At 43.1% G+C, this 24,585-nt stretch overlaps 2 protein-coding genes across 3 annotated transcripts in view; one reads left to right on the plus strand and one right to left on the minus strand.

Moving 5' to 3' along the window:
- On the plus strand, nt 1-8,328 carry LOC114511686 (selenoprotein P). Its single transcript, XM_036020177.1, has 4 exons — nt 1-1,983; nt 2,698-2,910; nt 4,148-4,265; nt 6,821-8,328. Exons 1-4 carry the CDS (start codon nt 1,736-1,738, stop codon nt 7,463-7,465), a joined length of 1,224 nt encoding a protein of 407 aa, XP_035876070.1. The 5' UTR covers nt 1-1,735; the 3' UTR covers nt 7,466-8,328.
- CCDC152 (coiled-coil domain containing 152) overlaps nt 7,525-24,585 on the minus strand; it is a 25,236-nt gene continuing 8,175 nt past the window's right edge. For both annotated transcript variants that reach the window (XM_036020178.1, XM_028530496.2), the window contains 6 exons: nt 23,645-23,713; nt 16,528-16,592; nt 13,555-13,657; nt 11,165-11,292; nt 9,353-9,436; nt 7,525-8,567 (listed from right to left, as the gene is read on the minus strand). In XM_036020178.1, coding sequence (XP_035876071.1) covers nt 8,445-8,567; nt 9,353-9,436; nt 11,165-11,292; nt 13,555-13,657; nt 16,528-16,592; nt 23,645-23,713 — 572 coding nt within the window. In that variant the 3' untranslated portion in view covers nt 7,525-8,444. The remainder of the gene's footprint in view (nt 8,568-9,352; nt 9,437-11,164; nt 11,293-13,554; nt 13,658-16,527; nt 16,593-23,644; nt 23,714-24,585) is intronic.

Here is a 24,585-nt window from a genome sequence, read left to right on the forward strand (position 1 = left end):
AGTCCCGTTGCTGAGCAGAGAGGAAGCCTCCTGGTCTGAAAGGCTAGCCCACGACGTGAGTAGGAATTTTGTGTTTCCCAATTCTTGCCTCTCTTCGAGTTCGGTAAATGATGTTGAGTCTGTTCAAGAGTTTCTTTCCTTGGAGAAGGGATCGTAAAAGAAGAGGTAGGTAAAGGAAATAAAACTGATGCAGAAGAAAGAGAACAAACGCCCTGTAAAATCGGGCGTGGTGGGTGCCGTTGTGCAGAGAGCAGATCCACAGTCTGGCTGATTTCTGCCCTGCCTTCCACACAGCTGAGCTGGCAGGTGGGAGCAGAGGTGGCTGGGGAAATCAGACACTTTGACTCTGCAAAAAGGTGTGATGTGACATGGCAGTAAGGAAAGGTCAAGCCTAACCGACTTTCCGTTGAAATGCAGAGAGAAGTCAAGGGCAAAGACGGCCGTGAATTTGAGAGCAGAGATGAACTAGGGCCATCTGCAGAGATGCAGAAAAGTCCAGGGCTGTTGTGAGCGGTGTCAGAAAAAATAAGGAGGGAGAGCAGATTTGGTCCACGGGGCAGAAACGGTCGCCCCTGAAAGAGGCACAGCCCTTGTCAAAACCAGCTGTGCTGGGATTAAGTGCAGAGTTTTGCAGTTTAAGGGGTGAGGGGGAGCTTTTAGGTGGACGAGGAAGCACCTTTGAAGTTCAAGGGAAGAGGCTGAAGAAAGGTTCTGTGTAGCCTGCTTTTAAGCGGGGGATTTTAAACAACGTAGGTCTGGGTGTGGCCAGCAAGCCTGGGTTTTGTGATTGAAAAGCGGTGAGCTTAGTGAAATCCGTACTTTCTGAGTGTCACTGGATCTGCTGCTTATCTTCATGCCATTTATGTAGCTGTTTGACAGTTGCCATTATACTCAGAAGTCTATGATGTAAAAATAAAATGACCTGAAATAAACACAGTTAACCGCGGGCTGGTTACAACAGAGGAAAATCTGAAAGTGCACACGCTAATTCACTGCCCTCTGCTATGGTTTGAGTTATTTTTTCTATCGAAGAAAGAAGTGAGGGAAAGGAGTGAAACAGCCTTTTCACTATGTAGCCGTTTGGAACATTATGCTATGTGGCAAACTGGGAGTACCAAGTCCTGAATTTATGCTGACGGTTCTAAAATCACTGAATGTGCATTCTAGAAATTAGGGTGAAACGTAGCCACTTCAGTAAGAGATAAAACAGACTGAATGATTGTACTGCTTTCTCTGCTGGGCTAGGACATAGACAGACAGACAGACAGACAGACAAAGCCTTGGACCGCTATAGTTATTACAGGTGACCCGTCTACAGAAAACCTACTGACACGGCCCTGGCTGGTGTGGCCCAGTGGGCTGAGCACCAGACTGCCAACCAAAGGGTCCCCAGCTTGATTCCCAGTCAGGGCACGTGCCTGGGTTGTGAGCCAGGTCCCCAGTAGGGGGTGCATGAGGAGCAGCCACACACTGGTGTTTCCCTCCCCCTCTTTCTCGCTCCCTTCCCTTCTCTCTAAAATAAGTATATTACAGTGGTGAAGAGGTCATGTTTTGGAGTACAGCATGTTCTGCCTCTGGCTGCCCTTTCCATCTTTAAATGAGTATTTGGTGCGTGGAGGGCCAATGTCCTGGGACCAACAACATGGAGACAGGACCCATGGCTAGGTATTCATAGGGAGGACAATTACACCTGCCGGGTTTATGGACATCCCTAGGTACGGCTGTGACACCATCGATGAGGGTGACAGAAAGCTTTCCTCTCCTACAGGACAACCCAGCCATGTGGAGCGGCCTGGGGCTTGCCCTGGCTTTCTGCCTCCTGCCCTGGGCGGGAGCGGAGAGCCAGGGGCAGGGCTCCTTCTGCAAGGAGCCTCCAGCCTGGAGCATCGGGGATCAAGACCCGATGCTGAACTCCCACGGCTCGGTCACCGTGGTCGCCCTTCTCCAGGCCAGCTGATCCTTCTGCATTATGCAGGCGTCCAGGTACGACAGCCTTTCTGTGGTCTGGGGTTCCTTCGGGGAAATGCTGTTAAGCGCATGTGTACATAAAATTAGAAACAGATAGAAAAGATGTATTTAGGGAATCACAGTTTCGGAAAATTTTTCTTCTTTTCATGGACCTATGTTTCATAATGTCCTACTAAATGTGTATTGCTTGTGTAATGAAAGTGTTCTAGAACGTACCCCTGGGAGTGCATTGGCTGTTTCCGTATGGCACACGAAGGCGAGTGCTGTGCCAGGGCGGGAAGAACGCTAGACTTGCCACAGGGGCCTTGGGTTACTTAACAAATATATATATATTTATATTTAATTCATATACATTTGTTAAGTACATATAACTAGTATGTGAGAAAATATTTGTTGGGTTATTCGCCAGCTATTTACTGGGTAGAATCCTCTGTAACTGGGACATGGATTTAAACGAACACACGTCATACGACTAATTAGAGAACTAAACGGGTTCGTGTCTATGCAGGCATTTGGCGTAAGGTTTTCACCGAGCGCAAGGGCTCGATAGATAATGAAACAATAAAAGCTTCAGTCCTGTACGAGAACAGAAAGAAGGGGTGTGCGTATGTAAAACTAGAGAGGTTCCTGTAGAAAACAGAGAGGAGAAAAGGAGGCATCACTAATAAAATTAAATACAAATTATTCATGCTGTTGTATTCCCCCCCCGCCCCCCCCGCCATGTTTTAGTCTGGAAGACCTGCGAGTAAAACTGGAGAAAGAGGGCTTTGCCAACATTTCCTATGTTGTTGTGAATCACCAAGGACCCCCTTCTCGATCCAAATACGTGCAGCTTAAAAAGAAGGTTTCAGAGCATATCCCTGTTTATCAGCAAGAAGAAAACCAAACCGATGTCTGGACGCTCTTACATGGGAGCAAAGATGACTTCCTCATATATGACAGGTGTGTACACACGCACCCCGCCAGAAATGAAAACATACCTGCTTCGTGTTTAACTTAATAGCAAGTGATTTCAGATAAGACACCTGCTTTGATTTTATTACCAAATGCTGTTTCAAAGTGAGCCCATTAAAATGTTTGGTTTTAATATTTTGGAAATGACCTTCTTTTGCATAAAAGAATGTGCCATTCCAGTAAGGAAATAAAGAAGATTGACCATGCTTTCCCCTGTAAACTGGTGTTCTGGTTAAACGAAAATAAGGATCCATTTATACATCACACACAATTCTAATCTAAGAATTTGCTGGTGAATAACCACATTTTGCAGGCCACTTGCTTATTTCTAATCTAATGAATAATTTTAAGGCTATATACCTGAATTCCTGAACTATAAGGTGTCTTAATTGGTTAGGTATAACCAGTATAATGGCTATTTTGATTCCATGAGAAATAAAACCTTTGTATTTGGGGAACCTCAAAGCATCCGTTCTTTGATATACCAACACTCCTCATGGGTGCTGTTTCCCTTCAGCTCTTTAGACCAGACCTAGGCATAAGCCTTCCGTGGTCTTACTGTAAATATTTTTAATATCCATGTCATTTTTTTAGGACTGTGGAGTTCTAATTTAAACAGTTGCAAAGTATAACCCTTTGATAGTCACATAGAACCATATACACTGGGTAAAACACGGGCAAGGCATTTTTCTGAGAGTGCCGGTATTCTAATATTTCTTTCATTGTGCTGAACTTTTGTTGCATTGGATATACTTTTAAGTAGATGGGCTACTGGCCGAGACTCGAGGATTTTCCGGTTATGCTGCGATCCCTTGCTGTGTGGACTTCCTGCTGCCGCGGCAGTTAGGAAAAGCTCCTGCAATTTGCAGAGTGTAGTTTCCCGTGCCAGTGGTGGGAGCATCGGTAGAATTTTTAAGTCCCTTACAAAGTTGTATTCGACCAAGTCACAGTGACTGTACTATCCAGAGTCTTGATGTCATGTGTGGTGCCATCCCCGTAACGTCCCTAAATACTGGTGTTAGACTCACTGCAGTCCTGCTCTGCCCCGACTCGGGTGCAAGGCCGGGTGGCTTGTCCAGACCCCGCGGAAAAACATTTACTGACGGCATGTCCGTGTCGTAGTTACGAGGCCACTGACCCTGCACAGTGCTATTCCGAGCCACGCTCGAGGAGGCTTCCGATACGGAGAACATTGCGATGACTGTGTATTTGCCCTGTTTTCCAGATGTGGCCGCCTCGTGTACCACCTCGGCCTGCCTTTCTCCATCCTAGGTTTCCCGTACGTGGAACAGGCCATTAAGTTCGCTTACTGCGAGGAGAAATGTGGGAACTGCTCTTTCACGGTATTTTTCTCAATTATTTTTGCTGGGAGGAAAAAGGAAATCTTTTAAGAGTTATCTAAAGTTAGGATTTCATAACCAATGAGCTGATCGGTGTTTCTGTTGGCGTACAAAAAAAAAAAACCTACAACGGTAATCTTTATAATCACACACACTTCCTGTCATGTGACATCTACTTTAAAATATCTTGTCAAGATCCATATTGCCGCTTCTATCTGGAGGGACTTGAGAAAATGAGCAGCAACATAGACCACACAGTTCAGTTACCACCGAGTGGTGTTACGGGAGTGTCCGTGCTCAGAGAACTCAGCCCACGTGCACTGAGTGACGTTAGTGCAGCGTCCTGAGCGTGGTTCCCACGAGAGCATCGTGGTAGCAGAGCTGGGCCACAGCATCGCCTGAAGTGCAGTCGGGGCCCAGCCCGCCACCTGACGTACCGGGGACACAGGCTGTCAGCTGTCCATGCGGCCCAGCCCTCACGCCGGCTGCCCTTCTGCGGGTGGGCTGCTGCATCGACGGCAAAACAAGAGAAGTCTTCTTCTCCTTACTGAGATTTCTCACACGAGAGTCTTTCCTCCTCGGAATAAGAGGCACCCTGTTTAAGTATTGTTTATAAAAAAGATACCGAAAGGATTTTAATGTCTATTAACTAGGCTTTCCCCCTTTATAGTAAGAAGGGGAAAAATACTTCCAAACAATGTTTGCTTGATAGGGCAAGTCGGCAAAATTTAAACTCAGATTGAAAAACAATTCTGAATTTTATTTGTAAGCTGTAGTTCCTTCAGATTTTCTCCCAGCTCTAAAAAAGTCATCTCAAATTTTAATGAATTATTTAATTAATTCATTCAGTTGCTAAGGGGCACAACAGGTTATTTAGTTAATGTCATTTTTCACTTGTTAATCTACATGATAATCTAAGAAGGGTTGCTTTCTGCTTTCAAGATACGGAGACTGATATAATGCAAATAAATTAGCAACTCCATGTCTAACTTACACTAAGTGCTTAATAAATGCCCGGTATGTTGATTCTTCATACTTTGTGATTATTTCAGTATTTGGCATTTTTGCAAATACCTAATGGTTACAAATATACCTAGTTATACTGAAACAAGGCAGAAACATGCATACAACATGCTCAAAATTTACAAATCATCTGTAAAAAGGAATAAATGCCATATGCATCTGATAGGCCCAGTTGAATTGGAGTCTTTCATCGTACCCCAGATGCCATCAATCATATGACACATTAGTTTACTCACTATTAACAATGCTGTCAGCTCAAGGAGGACACCAGGGGACAGCACCATCAGTCATGGGACTCACTCTGACTCTAAATCAACATGTGACAAAGTACATTGTGACCTCAGTGAAATATGGTCATTGGCTTCTGGAACCTAATCTACTACAACTATAGTTATTTGTATTTGTTCAATCAGTTAACATTTAGAGCATTACACCGTATATTTTAAACACTTAATCAAACTGTGTTTAAATTTTTAATCAAATACTATTAACTTCTCAAAATTCAGAAATACCAAAAAAAAAGTACCACTTCGTAGTTGTATGCTGAATTCCAGTGGAATTTATCCCCATTCAAAACCTTGAAAACACCGAACCAAACCACTTAGAGAGCCTCTGGCCTCTCCGGTGGACTCTGTACCTTTGCTCACAAACACCTTGGGGCCGAGGTCTGACCCCACAGCACCGTGCCTGTGCGCTGCGAGCCTGCGGCTCGTGAGCACACCAAACAGCGCAGACAGACCGAGCAAGCCGAGGCCCGGAGGCGGGGCATCGCGCTTCGTGGAAGGCGGGCGGTGACCTGCGCTTCTCAGCTGCTGGCACCATCCCCGTCAGCACCCGCGAACAAAGCTTGGTGAAGTTCAGAACGTCTCCTGGCACGGGCTGAGGTACTAAAAGCTACTGATTTGGAGCAGCTGATTGGCATTTTTGATCATCGGCGAGAAATTAGTTTGCCCCCGATGTCCCGTTAGGTGGGAAGCACCCGGGACATGGCGCAAAGGCTCCGTGCGTGCCGACCGACTCCAGGGTGTGGCCCTGGGCGGGCTGGACCGCAGTCACACTAACACAGTGTTTGACTTCCGCTCTAAGCCTCCTGTACCTCTCAGGTTCTTCCTCGGAGTTCTTGAAAATAGAGGAAATGCTCTTGATAAGAAAAGGAGAATCTGAATTCTGTCACTGATTTAACCAGTTGAAAGCTGAGCGGAACTGTTGAGCTTTAATTGTATTACACTCTATTTTACCTACTTTCAAAACGTTAATGTTCATTCATTTGTAAGATGCTCGAAGGTTCTTTAAGTGCACACTTTGCACAAACAGCACTTTACAATTGGATGTGGATGGGAATCAGACTTCAATAAAATGTCTAGATGTTAAGGTTACCGCCAGATCCTTTTCTCATTAGCATTATGCTAGGAAAACAAAGCCAGTGCTAGCCTAACTAGCTGGGATTTCAGACGTTAGCTCTGCAAATCATTTTCATGCATTCCTGCTAAACTTCCACACGTGTGGATAATGAGCATCTGATAAATCTGTTCCAGATCCCAGACGATGATGACGTCTGTAAAAATGTGTCCTTGGCCACCACGAGGAAAACCACCGAGGCCCCAGAGCCGCAGCCCCACCCCCACCATCGCGACCACCACCGGCACGGGCACCAGCACTGGCACGGGCACGGGCACCAGCACTGGCACGTTAAGCACGGCCAGCCCTCAGAGAATCAGCATCCGGAAGCACCACCCGAGTCTGAGCACCCCCTTTCTCCAGGCCTTCATCACCACCATAAGCTCAAGGGCCCCCAAAGACAGGGGGACCCAGCGAGTTGAGATGAGCCAGAGAATGAACCGTTACCACCTTCTTCTTCACAAAAGGAGGTGGTGACCTCCTGTGGAAAGAGATGTATAAATCGGTTACTCTGAAAGTTGCCCAAAGATTCGGCGTCAGCTCCTAGCAGCTGATGCTGACATTGTCGACATCTGATATTTGAAAAAACAGGGTCTGCAGTCACCTGACAGTGTCGGGAAAGCCTCCCCTCTTTGTGTAGCTGAGAGGGGCTGTGGGCGGAGGAGAACGTCATTGAATCTTGACAGTGACGTTCGCCTCGGGTCGCCTGACCAGAGAGTCGGCGGCCCCAGCCCACAGAAGCCAGCACCACCTGAAGCTGAAAAGATAAGGCAGAAATGTGAGCATGACCTTCAAACTAAACACTTAATTAGGACACACTCCCAAGTCAATCTAGACACAGTTTCACTTTCGGCATTTTTATAAGCTACTTCATAATGATCAAAAATTAGGAATTGGATTTGTGCAAACATGAAGAAATCTATTATGCTGGCCTCCAAATTCTAAGATCTGTGCCAAAGAAAATTCTGACCCAAACCATTTTTCTTAAAAGAAGGGGCAACTGGAAGGTGACTGCAGTATTTGGTTAATATGTCTTTCTTTTTCTTTTTCCGGCTTTCTACTTGCCTCAATGAGAACAGGAACGTAAACTATGACCTAGGGGTTCCTGTGGGATGCTTGGCAATTAGAATGGAGGAAGAACAACAAAGACATGTTTTCCATTTTTTCTTACTTGTCAAAACATTATTACTTTTGTCTTTTTAATCTTACAGTTTTAACTGATTACACCTTTTAAAGGAAGAAGTGAATTCTGTCTTTTAAGATCCAGAAATACTTAACGTATGAGTATTTTGCTATGACTACCTTTTAAATATCCATATACACTTTTTTATATCTAAGACTCAAATCTTGATTTTTACTACTGCCTGTGAAAGAAGGCTTTATCTATTGTTTTCTTTACTTGGCATGATATCACGCTCTCTAAAACTTGAGAGCGCCTGTCTTGAGAGAGATACAGAGAGAGAGAGAAAAGAATGTTGTCTATCTTTTGGTTGCTTAGACAGTATTTCCATAGTCAATGATGGTTGAATAGGTAAACTGAGGCCTATGTACCTGAACTCCGTTATGGCGAATACTATTAAGCAAGAATGCAGTACACAGTTGGCCAAAGTGTGGATTTATTTCAATAAACTCAATTTAACAAGTTGAATGCTGTCTCTTTCATTGTTATTACTTAGGCAGTATGTTATACTGACAATAGAAGTGAATTTTTCAACTGCTTTTAAAGAGATTAAATATCAGCGAATGGATTTGCTGCTGCACTTAAAACCGTCGACGTTTAAGGGGAGGACCTTTGCCAACAGACAGGCGCTGCTCTAAGTCATGGATGGTGTTACGAAGAACAGCAATCTCCTTGTTTTTCTCTTCTTGAAGATGCTGAAGCTTCTAAATGGAGCAGAAAAAATTTTGTTACTGCAATCCAGAAATAATAAGATTAAGTACAAGGGACAACAGAAACTAAACTTCTAGTTTAGGTAGAAGTAGACAGTAAAAAAGACGCGTTATTCTGAAGAGTATTTAGGTTTTGTGGGTCTGAATGGGTAACACGAGGACGCAGAACACGCCACAGCACCGGCGGCTTCAGTGTGTCCCCGTGTCCCCGCCTCCCCGCAGAGCGTGCGGTGGTGAAGCACACACAAGAAGGAGCGGAGCAGAAAGGCGTCTGTGTGCCTAAGTAGTTCAGAAGTCAGTCAGCCTTAGTTCAGAATACATTATGGGATTCCTTAGATAATCCAGAGTCAGAGGACTTCTGTCGTGATTTCATTAACTGCCAAGATTTACTAGTTAAATTGACAGTGGCCTTTAAAGATTGTTAAAATCTAGTATCTTTCTGATTGCGTGAGATGTTTTAAGAAAAATTCTGCCCCTGGCTGGTGTGGCTCAGTGAGTGGGTTGAGTACTGGCCTGTGAACCAAAGGGTTGCAGGTTTGATTCCCAATCAGGGCACATGCCTGGGTTGCGGGCCAGGTCCTCAGTAGGGGACACGTGAGAGGCAACCACACATTGATGTTTCTCTCCCTCTCTTCCTCCCTCCCTTCCCCTCTCTCTAGTAATAAATAAATAAAATCTTGAAAAAAAAAAGAAAAGTTCTTAGACAGCTCTTTTGAAAGGCAACACACTGAAAAGATTTATTTTCTTAAGTAACAGCCATGGGAGAAAAATCAACATACCCTTCTGTAGATGCTCTGTGGCAAAACAGTAGAATCTGGATACGGTTTTGACTTAGTTTGAACTCTTGCTAGTTTGGCATCAAACTGAATCAAGTTTAAAAAGAAAGTTATTGAGAACATTCTAGTTAAACAATTAGAAACAATCGTCTCCATAACTAGAAATATAATCCATTATATTCTTTGATATTTAGTGTGTAACTAAAGTATAGTCTCTGTATTACAGAAGATAGAAAAGTCTGTCCTTAGAAGGCAACGGACACCCAAACAGGACCAACCCTGGCCGCAGGCTGAGACTGCCTGAGGAGCTTCTTAAAAGGACGAACATCGGGCACTACCCGCGAGATTCTGGGTGGGGCTAGCCTCATCTTTTTCTCAAGACGTCAGGGGTTTCTGTCAGGCAGGGTTAATAATCTAGCTGACTTAAAGAGAGAGAAATATTTTCACATTATTCTGAGTGTGCTTTTGTAAAGAAAATGCAGTGTAACTAACCGTCATGGGAGGGAATCTCACGTGCCCTTCTGTACAGACTTTGAGGCTGAATAGTAGGGTTTGGATACGCTTTTGTTGATTTAGTCTGAACTCTCTCTAGTTTGACATTAAACTAAATCAGGTTTAAAAAATTCTTGTAAGGCCATTCTTACAGGTCATATTTTTTGCAAAATCTTCCATTATACTTTTCTCCTTATAATGATAATTTAGTGTAATTTCCCTGTGGACTAGGGAGAAACTCTCCATGAGGCTGTGTTCTAGTTGGGGGAGAGAGGTGGGTGATTACAATGAAAACAAAGAGCACCAAGAGTTCTGCATGTGAGCCACACCACAGACCTGGGCCAACAGGGCCCAGACGGCACGTGAAACACACATCCCCAGTGGAGGGATTAGCAGTTGAGGGTAGGTCTGGAAATACGGCCTCTGGACCCCACCAGCCCTGCAGCGCCTTCTGTGGCGTGTGGGTACCCCCGGCCAGAGGCAGTGGCTGCAGAAAGCCTCTAAACTCAACCCTGTTGCTCAGTGATTACACAGCTTCCAACACTGTACCTCGACAAGAGCCCCAGGGACACCAACTTTCAGGAACATGAACAGTAAGTTACCTTAACTCGTGGTGACCTATGACAGTGTAAGGTGACATGTCAGGCTGGAGGCATGTGGTAAAACAGGATGGAAAGAAAGATTGGTAAGATCTAGGGAAATTTTTAAAGAACGAATATATTGTCACATACTAGTATCTTTAGATTTTGACAGCCGGTTCACCAACCCACTGAGAAGGCTTTCTAGCAAAGAACTGGAGCGTCAGTCTTTAAGATGCCCTATCTGAAGTCCCTTTAAAATGAAAAAAAAAAAACCCTCTGGTTTGTCTGCCCCTACAATATGTGTTTTTGGACACATTCATAAGGCAGACATTTGTCTTTTTTTATCTCAAGTAAAGAGAGGGGTTACTGGTTGGTCCACCAGGGCTGCACAATTTCTGCCAAGGGGGGAGTGATGCAAAGCATCGGAAACACTCCCCCTGCGGGAAGGAAGTCCCACGAAGCCTGTGTGGTCTCAGCTATAAAAGACGGGGAGTCCCTGGGTTATCTGACACCTGAGAGGGAGCGAGGCCTTCCCTGGAGCCCAGGACCTTCTGAAGGAGTGAGAGTCCCTCCTTCGGGCCGGTGCTGGAAGGCGGCCTAGCTCCCGGCTGCAGCGGTGTGAGCGCTGCCTGTGACGGAGGACGAGTGTGTGGTGTGAAGTCCATCTCAGTGGGACGGAAATGCCACACTGTGGTCGAGGCTGAGGGGTGCGCACTCACAGCCAGTGGTCTTCAACACTTACCTCTAGCTGTAGTTTGATGATTTCACTTTGTCTTTCCTTTTCCTGAATCCTTAACTTTTCATTTAACTCTGCAATTTCCACCTCCATTTTCTCTATCAGTTCTTTATTCTTTTCTTCACTTAATTCAACTGAAAAAAACCCCACCCAAAATAAATGAAATTAATTCACCTTAACACTTAAAAAAGCTTATAAGCTTATAGTTCTTCAATATTTTAAGTGATCTACAAAAAAGTAAATTTTATTGATAAAAATAGGAGGTCTGTCCGGAAAAAGTCCACCCATTGTCCACCCATTGTGGACGAATACATGTATATGAGAAGACAGGTGTGTGATTTTCTTTATCATAATTCTCCTGAAAGTTTTTGTGATGAAGAATATGTTGGCCTTCTAGAATGAACTGGAAAATGTTTCCTGCTCTTTGTGAATCCACTGAAAGAGCTTGTGAAAGACTGGCATTCCTTTTCCTGGAATGTTTGGTAGAATTTCACCAGGAAAGCCATCTGAGCCTGGAGTTTTCTTTGTGGGAAAAATATTTATGATAGATTTAATTTATAGATAGAACAATTCAGATTTTCTATTTCTTCTTGTGTGCTTTTTGTCCTTCAAAGGTGTCTGATTCATCAAAAATTTCAAATTCATTGGCAAAAAGACGTTAGTTTATACAGTTACTTAAGAGTTCATTCACTTTTTAAAGTTTAAAGTGACTTTCCTTTCACATTTCTGATATTGCTTAATTAAAAGTTTCTCTATTTTCTCTTGTTTAGCCTTGAGTTAATGAGTTAATCAATTTTATTAGGTTTTTCAAAAAATTTTGAATCTGATTCTTTATCATGTATGTGTTTGTAATTTCACTAATACCTGACTTCCTTCTTTCTCATTTCTTTGGTCTTAGTTTGATATTTTCCCCCTGACTTCTGGATATAGGTATTTAGATGATTGATTTAAGCATTTTCCAATATTTGTATGGAAGCCCATACACAGACTCATAAACGCAGCTTTATCCGTGCCCCACAGTTTTGATGTGTCGTCTGGTCTGTATAAGTCAGTTTAGGACCCTTTAGGATTTCTACTTCAATTCACAGGTTATTCAGAAATAATTTACAGACATATAAGGATTTTCTAATTATCTCCTTCTTAGAGGGCCAGAAGAAGCTGCAAACTTCTCTTCTAAAGTGGCTGATGGAGGTTGCACCCCCCGCAGTGAGGCATCCCAGTTCCAGTTCTCCGCGTCTTCATTAACACTCGCTGTTGACAGTGTTTAAAAACATGCCAGCGGTTCTAAAACGTTCAGAGTGGTTTTATCTCATCGTGGTTTTAATTTGCATTTTCCTGCTTACTAGTTATGTTGAACATGTTTTCATGTGCTTATTTTCCATCTGTGTATCTCGGGGGAAGTGCTGTTCAGATATTTTGCCTTGTTGGGTTGTCTGACTTCTTTTTTTTTTTTTTTTAAGATTTTATTTATTTATTTTTAGAGAGGGAAGGGAGGGAGGGAGAGAGAGAGAAACATCAATGTGCAGTTGCTGGGGGTTCTGGCCTGCAACCCAGGAATGTACCCTGGCTGGAAATCGAACCTGGGACACTTTGGTTCCCAGCCCGCGCTCAATCCACTGAGCTACGCCAGCCCGGGCTAGTTGTCTGACTTCTTATTAGTGAATTGTTCGAGTTCTTTCATGTCCTGGATACAATTCCTTTATCGGATACACATTGGAAGTACAGTCTCCCAGTCCTCGGCCTGTCTTTTCATTGTATTAACAGTGCTGAGGGACAGAAGTTAATAGTTTTGATGAAGCTCAACTTAGAATTTTTTTATTATTTGTGCTTTTTGTTTCTTTCTAAGAATGGTGCTTAACTCAAGGTTGCAAAGATTATCTTTTATGAACTCTTCACAATTTTATAGATGTAGGTTTACTTTTCAACCACTCATCCATTTCAAGTTCAGTTTTGCATATTATGTACATAAATATGGCTGGGAATCGAACCTGGGACACTTTGGTTCGCAGCCCGCGCTCAATCCACTGAGCTACGCCAGCCAGGGCAAGAAAGATTTTTAATACCCTTATGAAACTAGTTAACTAGCAACATAGGTTCATGAGATCTGCTTTACTAAAGGAAGAAAATTACCACAGTGAAGTTATATTCAATATGCTGAATATACAAATATCAGTTATTAATTATACACATTATGTCAATTTTATAAGAACATTAATTGTTTCATGTGGAATAATAAATGCAAACACCATGAATCCAATTTAGAAATGTTATAATTTAGGTGAAATACATCAAGGCAGTATTCATTCAAGAACACTGGCAATTGCTGAAAAAGTTTATATATGCATTTCAATTGTTTCATGGTGTCTTAGAATTCAGGAAATAAAAAAACACCTTACCTTTTTTTTGCATATCCTGATAAAGTTTCTTTATTTCTACCTTATGTACTTCTTCTTTGATTTTCATTTCACTCATAAGTTTGGCAATATTATTCTTATATTCCTAAAGATTAAAATATATATATTTATTCTTCGATTTAAGTATGTGTGCACTACTTTTGAATGATTAGTAAAATCATTCAAAATTTTCAAATTTTATATTAACTTCTGATATGTAATCGTAGCTAGAAGGGAAAGATACTGTTCACTGTTAGAATAGTCAGCTTCTGGTCCAAGAAGACGGAGACCATCTGGAGACAGTGTCGTTTTATGTCTGCTTTCTGAATACTCATCACTAGTGCTTAGCACATCAGAGATTCTTAAAATATTTTAATTATGTGAGTAAATGCCATGACAGCATTAAAATATGTCCAATAAAAGCCAAAGCCCGGCTTCAGGGCCAAGAGTAGTCGCTGTTCGACAGTCGGTCAGCTTACCCCAACGGGGAACAAACCCCTTTGAAAGCGGGCTGAGCATCTGTGTTTCTAACAGTTATACAAACACTTCCGACTCCCGGAAGGAGGTGAAGCACCCCGTTTTGAGGGTTAGCTTCACGAGGCAGAGGCTAGAGGAGGGCGGACTGGGGAGCGGAGGAGCGCCCCGCAGGCCCCCGAGATCAGCTCCGTCGTTGGCGAGTTCTCGTGCTGAACGGGGGAGGGGCGCTGAGAAGGCGGCGGAAGAAGGAGTCCCCAAAGAAAGGCCTGACAATTTTCCCAGTGGCACGTTCCTGCTTAAGGAAATCACGCACAGGCCTGAGATGCAGAAGGAAAGGAAAGCAGCAGGGAGAGTGAAGCAGTGCAGTAAGGAAGACACGGCAATGGAGGCGAGTGGTCACGAAAAGCCTCCAAACACTACAGAAGGCAGGAACTTTTTAATCACTGCTGTTTTCCCAACTCCTGGTGTGCATCTCCTGATAGATATTTGTTGAACGAATGAGAGTGCCAATAAAAATCATGTAAGTCAGAAGTTCTTCGCTTAGACCCAGTAAACAGGCTTTCGAGGATCCGTTAACTTCCTGAAATTGCAGGCAAAATTGTACACATATATGTATGCATGTGTGCTCTGAACATTTTTCTCAGGCAGGGTTCAGAGCCTTTGCCAGAGTATTCAGTGCACGAAGGAGGGAAAAGAGCCTAGATCCCCCGGCTCACGGAAGTGATACAAGGGGATACAGTCTAGATCCGCACTGTGATACCCTGCCGGGCCACCTGCGGAACGGCTGAGCCTACTAGCCACTGGCTTTAATGGAAGTTCTGCAGGTGAATTTGGGGTGAATCTCACCAATGGCTGTTCTTCATATGCACACATCTAGATTCCTATACACACAACTACTAAGTGGCTTTCACAAACTACTCCAGACTCAACGGGGTGCAGCAGGCAGTTACTGCTCTGAGAAACGAGAGACAAATCTACGTATCTTTTCATTCCCCGCTGACTTCACGGCCTGAAGATTCCACCGCTCAAGTGGAACGCTTCCAGAAGACCCGGGATTTTCACGGCAACCCTCAGGCAGGGGGGCTGCCCTGATGTTCGGGCTGGGGCTCCATCACACCAGATTCCTGTAGCCCACTTTAGCCGGGGCCCGTCCTTCCTCTCCAAGGGAACCAAGTCCCAACAAGGAATAGCCTCTGGTTGTATTTTTGTTTTTATAAAACTTAAGGATTCTCTGTCGACAAGTTACAAAACCTCTCCCAGTCCCACAACATGGCTATCAAGTACTTCCTGAGTTTGTTTCTGGGTAGTGGTTTTACGTATGTTTTGGATGTGACTGGAAGTTTTGTACTAGAGATTTCTCATTGGATTGGGGTCTTTAGTTTGCTTTAGCTGATTAAGAAGCTCAGAATCTTGGGTTGTGGTGTTTTCTCATTACTTTTCACTCTTCTGAAAACCCCTATGGTGTTCCAGACAAAGCAGTGTTCTGTGGCTTGCGAAAAGAGGCAAACATTTCTCCCCCTTCTCGGCCCCAGTTACACCCTGACTTCACTGTCTACTGTTGAGCTCTACAGGCAAGGTACGGGAAGGATGGGGGAGAATAAAGGAAAGGGAAAACGAACGGTGGATATATTCCACAGACATTTAAATTGTCCCAAATTGATGCTGAGAAGCAACATTTCCCAAGAGCACCGCCAGACGCTATTTACTACACCCGAAGTGATACGCGGAAGCCCCGGCAGGGTCTTAGAATCAGAATATGCTCCTTCAGAGGCCCCTTAAGTGAGGAACCAGAGTGGATTTAGAGATGATCCTGCAAGTTGAAGTTCTCAGTTTGATACAGAGCCGACCAGAATTCTGGAAACCTTAGGTCAGAGTGTGACACACTGGCTCTTGGGAGATGAGAACAATCAGCGCAACCCTCCCAAAGGGCAGACAGGTGGGGGCTGACCTTCACTGAGCACTTTCTGTTTTCCATCACCACGCTACCTGATAGCATCGCTACCGCGCTGGCTGCTGCTCTCACGGGGAGAAGAGAACGTCACAGAGGGTGTGGCGGCCCCCGGGAGACAGCCAACGGGTGATTTACTGCTCCCTTCACTTACGTGGGGCAATACAATTGTAATGTATTACTCCGATCATAAAGATTAAAGACTCATTTACTTTACGGTTAAAGAGGTTTAAAAGTGCTCATTAGAGTAAAAACTCTATTAACATAATTTTCAAATAAGCAGCAAAATGGTTGCATCTCTTTTTGGTAGAAAGAAAAAGTGCAAATGATATATTAGTGCATTGCAGTATGCAAGAAGACTAGGGCCCTCAAGATTTCTATTTCTTTAAAAATTTTTATTGATCGAAAGCTCCAGCACACACATTCACAAACATATATTTACTCCATAAGTTGTGGCATCTTCAGTAACGAAAACAATCACTTTTATTTTCTAATTTGAGAAGACAAATGTTCTACAGGGAGTTGAGTGGTATAAAGACACATAAACGTACCTGTTCATGAGATTTTAACTTCTCTTTCATAAGATCAGCACTTCTTTTTAGTTGTTCATTTTCACCTGTGTAAAAATCATCAAAGAGTATTCTGACATACAGTACTTTTCAATTAATATGGGACTGTATCCCACACTTCCAGTTTCCATGCACGCACGTATCCAACGCTTGCAAACAGCTCTACTGCATGTCTAGGACACATGCACACAGGGCGTGGGACTGGGACATTGAAACAAAATGATCATTGTTCTCCGAAGAACTTCCAGCCTAGTGGTGAGACAGGTGTGTGAGCAGCTATGATGTGTCGTGATTGCTCTGCAATGGCAGTGTGTCTGACATGCGGTGGCACCTGTGGAAGAGAAGCCTGAGTCAGGAAAGGACAGACAGAGGAGGGGCCGCCTGAGCTGAGACTCCGCCCCGTGTTGGAGGGCACTTCGGATGTAGGAAACCGTACAGGACACTTCGGCCTTGAGTGCGTGCGGCACGTTTGGGAAAATCACACTCCGAGTGCGGCGCTGTTGGGGTGCACACAGTGAGGAAGACGTGCTAAACAGGCTGGGGCCACATCCCAAAAGGGGGCAGGCACATTCTATGCGAACGCTTTAAATTTTATTTTACAGGGTCACCAAAACATTTTACAGAGTCATCAAGGAATTTAAGCAATTATAGTTAAAGAAAGTACCTGGCAATGCACATAGGATGAATGGGAAGGTTTTGAACCCAGAGGAATGGAAATCAGGAAAGAGATCCAGTGAGAACTAGCAGGAGCCCAAGTCAGGTCAGTGGGAGCAGGAGACACAAGGAAAATGAAGGTAACTGTTTAGATGGTAGAATCAGCAGGAGCTTTAGTGACTGATAGGAGAGCAGAGGCGACAAAGAAGGGGAACCTCTGCCTTTTGGGTTTCTGGTTTGGTAACTGAGAAATCCTCAACAGTTCGGGAAAATTAAGAGGAGGGGATTTTTAAGAGAGAAAGAATAGATCTGGCTCTTTACCGTGCTGCACTTGAAATGGCTGGGATATCCAGGACAACGCTTCGGTGGCCTGAGAAACACGTAGGGGTGGCCAAAGGGACAATGGCCTACGGGGAGACTGAGAAGTGTCCAGAGGTGCAGGAGAGAGTGGTACAAGGACAAGAGGTTAAAGGGGTTACAATCAATGGCAGTAAATGCAGTAAGTAGGGTCAAGTGAAAGTACTTGGAATGAAAACTCTGGGAGATGCCCCACTGTTCTAAGTTCAACGCCAGGTAAAAGTGCATAGAGACACTGACTTCAGACTATTGTTCCCTTGCGGTTTGATTGGAAAAGGAAAGAATGAGGACAATGGAAGGGAATAATCCAAAGTCAAGGGAACTTTGTTGTCTTGTGTGTTTAAAAGATGAAAGATACTGTGTGTGTGTGTGTGTGTGTGTTTGGGGAGGTGGAGGTGAGAGATGGTACAGGGGAAAACATGGTAATGGAAAAAATGCAATCAAAATAATGTAAAAGGCCCTGGTTGGTGTGGCTCAGTGGATTGAGTGCTGGCCTATGAACCAAAAAGTCACAGCCAGGGCACATGCCCTGGGTTGTGGGCCAGGTCCCCAGTTGGGGGGACACGAGTGGCAACTGACTGATGCATCTCTCTCATGTAGCTGTTTCTCTCCCTCTCCTTCTCCCTCCCTTCTGCTTCCCCTCTCTCTAAAAATAAATAAAAATTCTTTAAAAATAATGTAAAAAAAAGATGAAAGAGGCCTGAGTTGTTTAAATGCTGAGAGAAATAGCGGATAGAAAGAGGAAGATGAAAGACAGAGAAACGATGGGACAACTGGAGAGGCAGCATCTCCGAAGACAGAGGTGAAGAGAGATGAGTGTCTGAAAGGGTCAACATTCAATGAATGCACTGGACACCTGTGACACCTGTATTTTACTACACACTGATTGTAAATAATTTCATTTAAAAAGTCTTTTCCAAAAATCCCATCATATTGGTAAAACTAGTAATTAGAGGACATTATAGTTCAGTGGAAATGGGCATGTTTTATCTTTGGCGTTGGGGCTGAGCGAGCCGGCCACAGACTGGGCAGGTGGCTTTCTGTCTGTGTGTGATTGAATTGTTATGTGCGAGCTTAGCATTAATTTGTCCCGAGGGCTTTTATTCTGCACTTAATATTCTATATTTAAATTTAAACTGGGTTTCCATCAGTTTAAATTTAGTGTGCTGTGCTGTGCTATCAAATGAAACGCTCCCCACCACACCCCTCTCCCATCAATGCGTTCAACAGTGGTAATTTCCCTTCATCTCCGAGTTGCCTCCACCTTAATGACATTTTGGGCAAATTAAAAAACTCTGCAGTGATTTCCATGATTAAACATCCAGGTCAGTTTAATACTCTGATTTCCTATTTCAAACGTGAAAGTTTTCATAACCCTTGTCACTGTCCAGATCTGCGGCTGGAAGGGCGCAGAGGAAGTGGATGGAGGAGGAGCCTGGTTGTCCCTCTAACTGTCCCGCCCTCTCCCCGGTCTCAGGGGTTGGGGAGAGGGGATGAGAAGGGAATCTGGATAACTTCCAGGGCTCTGGGGTTCTCTGATGGTTGTGAATTGCTTCTGTGGGCTAAGAAAAGGGAGAGTCTGAATTTGCCCCAACTTTTGGTGACATGAGTAGTTTCCTTTAGAAGGTGAGAATATTTCACTTAAAAACTAAAATAAAAACATTGGGCTTTACTTACCAGTTTAATAGGTAAAAATCCCACTTAATATCCTATTACACTCCTCCTCCCACACACAACAACCTCAACATAACATGAAGCACCAGTCAAAACAATGACAGATCAGTAAAGATCGCTGACATTATCTGATAGATGCTTTAGGGAAGTTTGTCTTTCAGCACAGCGATATTGGGAGGAGGCCTTGGAAATGGAGTCTACTTATGAAACTGCTGCAGAAGCATGGCTAAGAGGTAATGAGTGTGAGTTTTGGGGGTAAAAATTGACAATCTGGGGGAGGAAGAGCAACCAGTTACTGTAAAGTTTGGAGTCCTAGTGATAGGGAGAAATGAAGGCATTTGGGACAGAAAGAGAAAAGTCAAAACTATATTTATAGGGGAAGATGATAAATAACAAAACATCCATTAAAATACAGCATTATACCATTAAAATGAAAGTAAAATGATAAAATCAATTTGTTTTCAAAGATTATAATCAGACATTTTGAAGAGTCATATTTTAATATAAGGGCTTAATCTTGATGGTGGCTTCAGTTTTACAAAAATTTTGTTGGAAAATTATTCTCTCCGTTTTTCTCCACGCTTCTAACTTCTGGATCATACATATGCGCGTGCACACACACACACACACACACACACACACACTCATATTCTTAGTTGTACCTCCTGCCCATTAAAAAGTTTCATTCCTCTCTGCTCATCAACTTGTAGAGCTCTTTGCATATTGTAGATATTATACAATGGTATTTGAAAACATTTTTTCAAATAATTGTTTGTTCTTTTGACTTTTGTGTGACAAAGATAACCTGTCAAGTTCCTTTTCATTGCTGTTACTGTTGGTGCCCTTGTCACAAGCGAGTCGCTTAGGTTTGTTTCCTTCTTTATGCACCACCTGCGGTCCCCAGGCTGGTTAAAATAGGCCACAGTGCTAGGCTGCACGTGTTGTGCCCTAGATACTCCTTTAAGCTTTTATTCTTTTTTTTACACTGAAGTCTTTTATCCATCTGGAATTTACTTTTGATGTGGTAGGAAAGAGTCCAACTTTCTTTTCTTCCGGATGGAAAGCTAGTTATATGCGTACCTTATGTTAAAATGCCATTCTTCTTCCGGTAAACTGAAATATCCCTTGTGTCATATATTACATGAACAAATACTGGGGCCTTTCTAGAATCTGGTTCTCTATTCTTTCCATGGGTATATTTTTCCATTTCTATGCCAATACCATATTGATTTCATTCTGACAGTTTCAGGGCATGTCGTTACCTGGTCATCGAAGTCCCCCTTCCCCCGTAATCTTCTCGTTTTTCATAGTTCTCTTGTTCGTTCTTGTTTTTCTTATTTGTTTCTTTTGTCGAATTAACTTTAAGCTTATTTTATACAATCTTCACCCCCACCCAAAATTCAGTACTTTAATTGCATTAAATGTGTTTATTAACTTAAGGAAAACAGACATTTTAATAATGACAAGTCTTCCTTCTGCCAGGAAAATTGATCAACCCTCTAAACCACTTCCTTCAAAGTCATTTCCACCGGGGGCCGCATCAGCTTCATGGTTGCCTTCAAAGGGCCGAATGTAATTTCAACTTCTTAACAGTTAAGGAGTAGTTACATTTATACAGCGCTAAAACGACTTCAGCCCTTTGAAGGTACCCACAAGGCTGATGTGGCCCCAGGTAAAAATGAGTATGACACCCCTGCTCTAAATGTCACACTATTTGTATATTATCTGGTTTGGCATATCTATAAGTAGGCTAAATAGAACCACATGGCTTATCTGTGAATGAAAGCCATCTACTGAAGAAATAGATAACCTCCTTATTACTTTATATTACACTTTGGTTGGCTCTATGTTGGCTTTCATCTATAGTACAGTCAACATGTGATTATTGTTACCATTGCTTTTTTCCATCATCCCACCAGACCCTGCATTAGATTTTGAAACACATGACTACTTCCTCAAGGTATAAGGCTTTTGTTACTGTGGCTAGAGTAGTGATAAATTCAAAGAGCATTTTGTATCACTGTAGAATCCACCTGATCCTGATATCTGACAAGTAATCTTTCTCTGACCTAGCCAGAAGCTACTTTAATTTTTTGGATTCTAATAATTTTGCAACATGTTTTTCTAAAACTGGTTAATTTCCACTAGCATGAAACAGGGAGGAAAATCCTTAAAAGTGCACTGTTCTCAGATTCATTATATACATATAGTGAGTTGGCTTTCTTTGATATCATTGATAATTGAATTGCTTAGCTTTGTAAAAAGTTCATTCCATAATCTAAATATTTTTACATTGAAGTTTCTTACTTGGTTGCCTGAATAAAGACTGTGTTGATTTAAATTGAGATCATCCACAAGTGGCATTTACTCAGATTCTGTACAAGTTTTTGTCTTTTATTTTGTCTTTTTATTTTATTTTGTCTTTGAGTGTTTTTATTTTTTAAAAAGCAGATATTGATAGGTAATGTATTTCTCAGACCATAAGATGCACTAGGTTTTAGAGGCAGAAAATAGGAAAAAAGTTTGAAGCAAAAAATGTGGTAAAATATTTAAAAACATAAATAACATAATGTTTCACCAATGTAAAAGCAAACAGAACTCAACAGCAGCATCGACAACCATTATTCCTCCCAAATTTGGGGGGGGGGAGTGCATCTTATAGTCCGAAAAATATGTTATATACCTGACCAATATTTTTTTTTGTCTTATTTAGTTTTGACTTGTTTTCTAAAATTAACCATATGATCTTGACAATCAAATGGCTGAAAGGGATGAAGTGAAGGACAGGCAGCTCACACCTGCCACGATGCCTCAACCGAGGCTACAGAAGCCCTGGAAACATGAAATCAACGGCTTGCTTCTTCCTGAGAGGTACCGCGGAATGTCCATTTTCAGGAAGAGCTGCTTAAAAATTTGTACTACCACACCCGCACAAAGATGGTAACATGACTATTGGTCAATATTTGATACCCTTTTGCAAAGAAATACCGTATTCATTATTGAGTTACAATAGGCTTTCTGGAAATTAAAAAAATTAGCTTCTGGTAGTTAAAAAGTTTTTCTGGTAGATGTTTTATTGAAACAAAATCCTGAAAACAGTTAAACTGAATATCATTTAAATCCTAAAATAAGAAGACTGTAAATAAATAGGAACATTCATGTACTTGTTAAATGCAGCCGAGTGCTGTACTTGGTCGCGGAGAAGGGAAGCGTGCTCCGAGCCGTCAGCACTGAGACTGGGAAGTGAGACCCAGCCAGCTGTGGGGCGGGACTGAACCGCCGGAAACAGTGAGCAGAAGGCCGGTACCACGAGAAGTGGCAATCTGTGGGCCGCGTGGGGTCAGAAGCCCGCCGCAGTCAGCCAGGAGGCCAGGCCGTGGAGACGGCACGGTTCCCCACCTGTTACCCTTCCCGATCTCCGGAGCAGCAGTTAGTGGTGCGTGGACAGGGAGGTGAACCGCTTCCACGCAACGCAGTTGCTTTTTGACGGTGTAAGTGCAGAGTCTTCTACTACAATTTCTGCATTTATCTCGTTAACATTAAGGGAATGTTTCAAGGGAAAGCAATGGGGAGAGGGGTAAGAACTAATAGTAATCCTTAAAAAAAGTTAAATATCAACTAGAACATTATGAAGATAATAAAGAATAACATACCAAGTCAAATAAACGGCATGTAAGATCACTATTATATCTCACTATGTAAAGTGATACTTTACACAGGTAAATAAAAAAGTGAATAACTTTACACTGGTTAAAAAAAGTGAATACTTCACCTACCTACGTAAAGTATTTCAGGACAGAAGCAGAGACTGAGGGGAGGAGTCCGCTGGGAGGGACCCTGAAGGCAGTTCAGTCCGACCCCCGTCCAGGAGGAAAACCCTACCGACACAGTGCCGCCACGGCCGAGTCTGAATGGGACAGAACCCTCGGGGGCTCCCTGGGCGTTGGTGGTAGGCCTACTGGGTGTCAGTGGTAGGCCTACTGGGTGAGCCCGCCTCGCAACAGTCAGAAAAGCTGCATGTGCCAGCTCCGCTCACACAAACGTAGCCTTAGTCGGGGACGAAAGCTTCCACGGGAAACAGTCACTGCAGTTCGGGCAGAATGTTCATCGTGTGACTATTCGACCAGTGAATGCCCGCCCTTCGAAGCTGGGCGCGGGTTACCGGGGACCGGGAGCACTATCGTGCCGGACTGTAAACCCTGCTGTCCTTGTCCGAGTATGACCGAGCTGTTCCGCTCAGCACGGAATTTTGGGTTTCACAGTACATGAGGAATATGATAAGGAGTAAGGAGACCTTCCCTTTGCTGATAAATGTATTAAGACCAAATTAAAAAAAACTTATTATCAACAATGTAAAAACTATCTTTAAAGGTGCTCAAATATATATTCTTAGATTTTATTTTTTCTAACTTACCTTTCAAATTGTGTTGATATTCAATTGTCTGTTGTAGCCCTTTTATCATATTATGAAGAGTAGCACATTCTAAAACAAAAAAAAAAAGATAAATTTGAAGATTATTTGCTTTCATTTTGGAATTATTCTCTCAAAATTGAATTAGATAAAGTAAAATAATACTTAATTGACAATGATCAGATCTTAATAAAGCAGCCAGGCATCTCAAAGTAAATTATATACAATGACTTTGTCCTGCCCTTTAAGGCCAATGCAATTCAGGATTTGGAACCCTGGACAGAGGGAGGCCCTCGCTGAGCCTGAGCAAGAGCTGCCCCAGAAGTCAGGCATGCGTGGAACTGTCTGGGGACTCTGGGGAGTGTACCCCTGCAAGTTTTCCATGAATGAACACCCCAAGAACAGAGAGTCGAGGCACATTTGGAGAGCCAGAGCTGGTGAGGTGTCATCTGGGATAAGATAATGCCTTTCCTCCTCCCTGTCCTCTTAGGTTTTTATGCCTGAGTCCCAGGGCAAGGGAGTGGCAATAAAGGGAGTAAAAACCCAGTGTGCTGCTACAGAGCATCAGCGCTTCGGTGCCAGTGACTTGTGTGCACTGGGGGACAAAGCCTCCCTTGCAAGCCTTAGTGCCCAGATACACGCATAAAGCTTCCAGCGTTCTCTTGGACACCAGCAGCAGCAGCTAAACCTCTGATGGGGAGCAACAGTGGGGGAAACTTCTGAAACTCGAACCAGTCCGCTTGGCTGTAAGTTCCAGGGTAGCAGGGACTATTTTGTTTCATTTACCACTTCTCCCTAATACGGGAGTTGTGGTCCATAACAAGCACCCCATAAAAATTCATGGAGTGACTGATTCATAGACAGGCAATGCCAATGTAAGCCAAAGCAAGGAGGGACCAAATAGAGAAACTCTAGTCTTAAAACAGTAACATATATTGTACTAC

This window comes from Phyllostomus discolor, chromosome 3, assembly GCF_004126475.2.
Source record: "Phyllostomus discolor isolate MPI-MPIP mPhyDis1 chromosome 3, mPhyDis1.pri.v3, whole genome shotgun sequence".
Classification (NCBI taxonomy): domain Eukaryota; kingdom Metazoa; phylum Chordata; class Mammalia; order Chiroptera; family Phyllostomidae; genus Phyllostomus; species Phyllostomus discolor.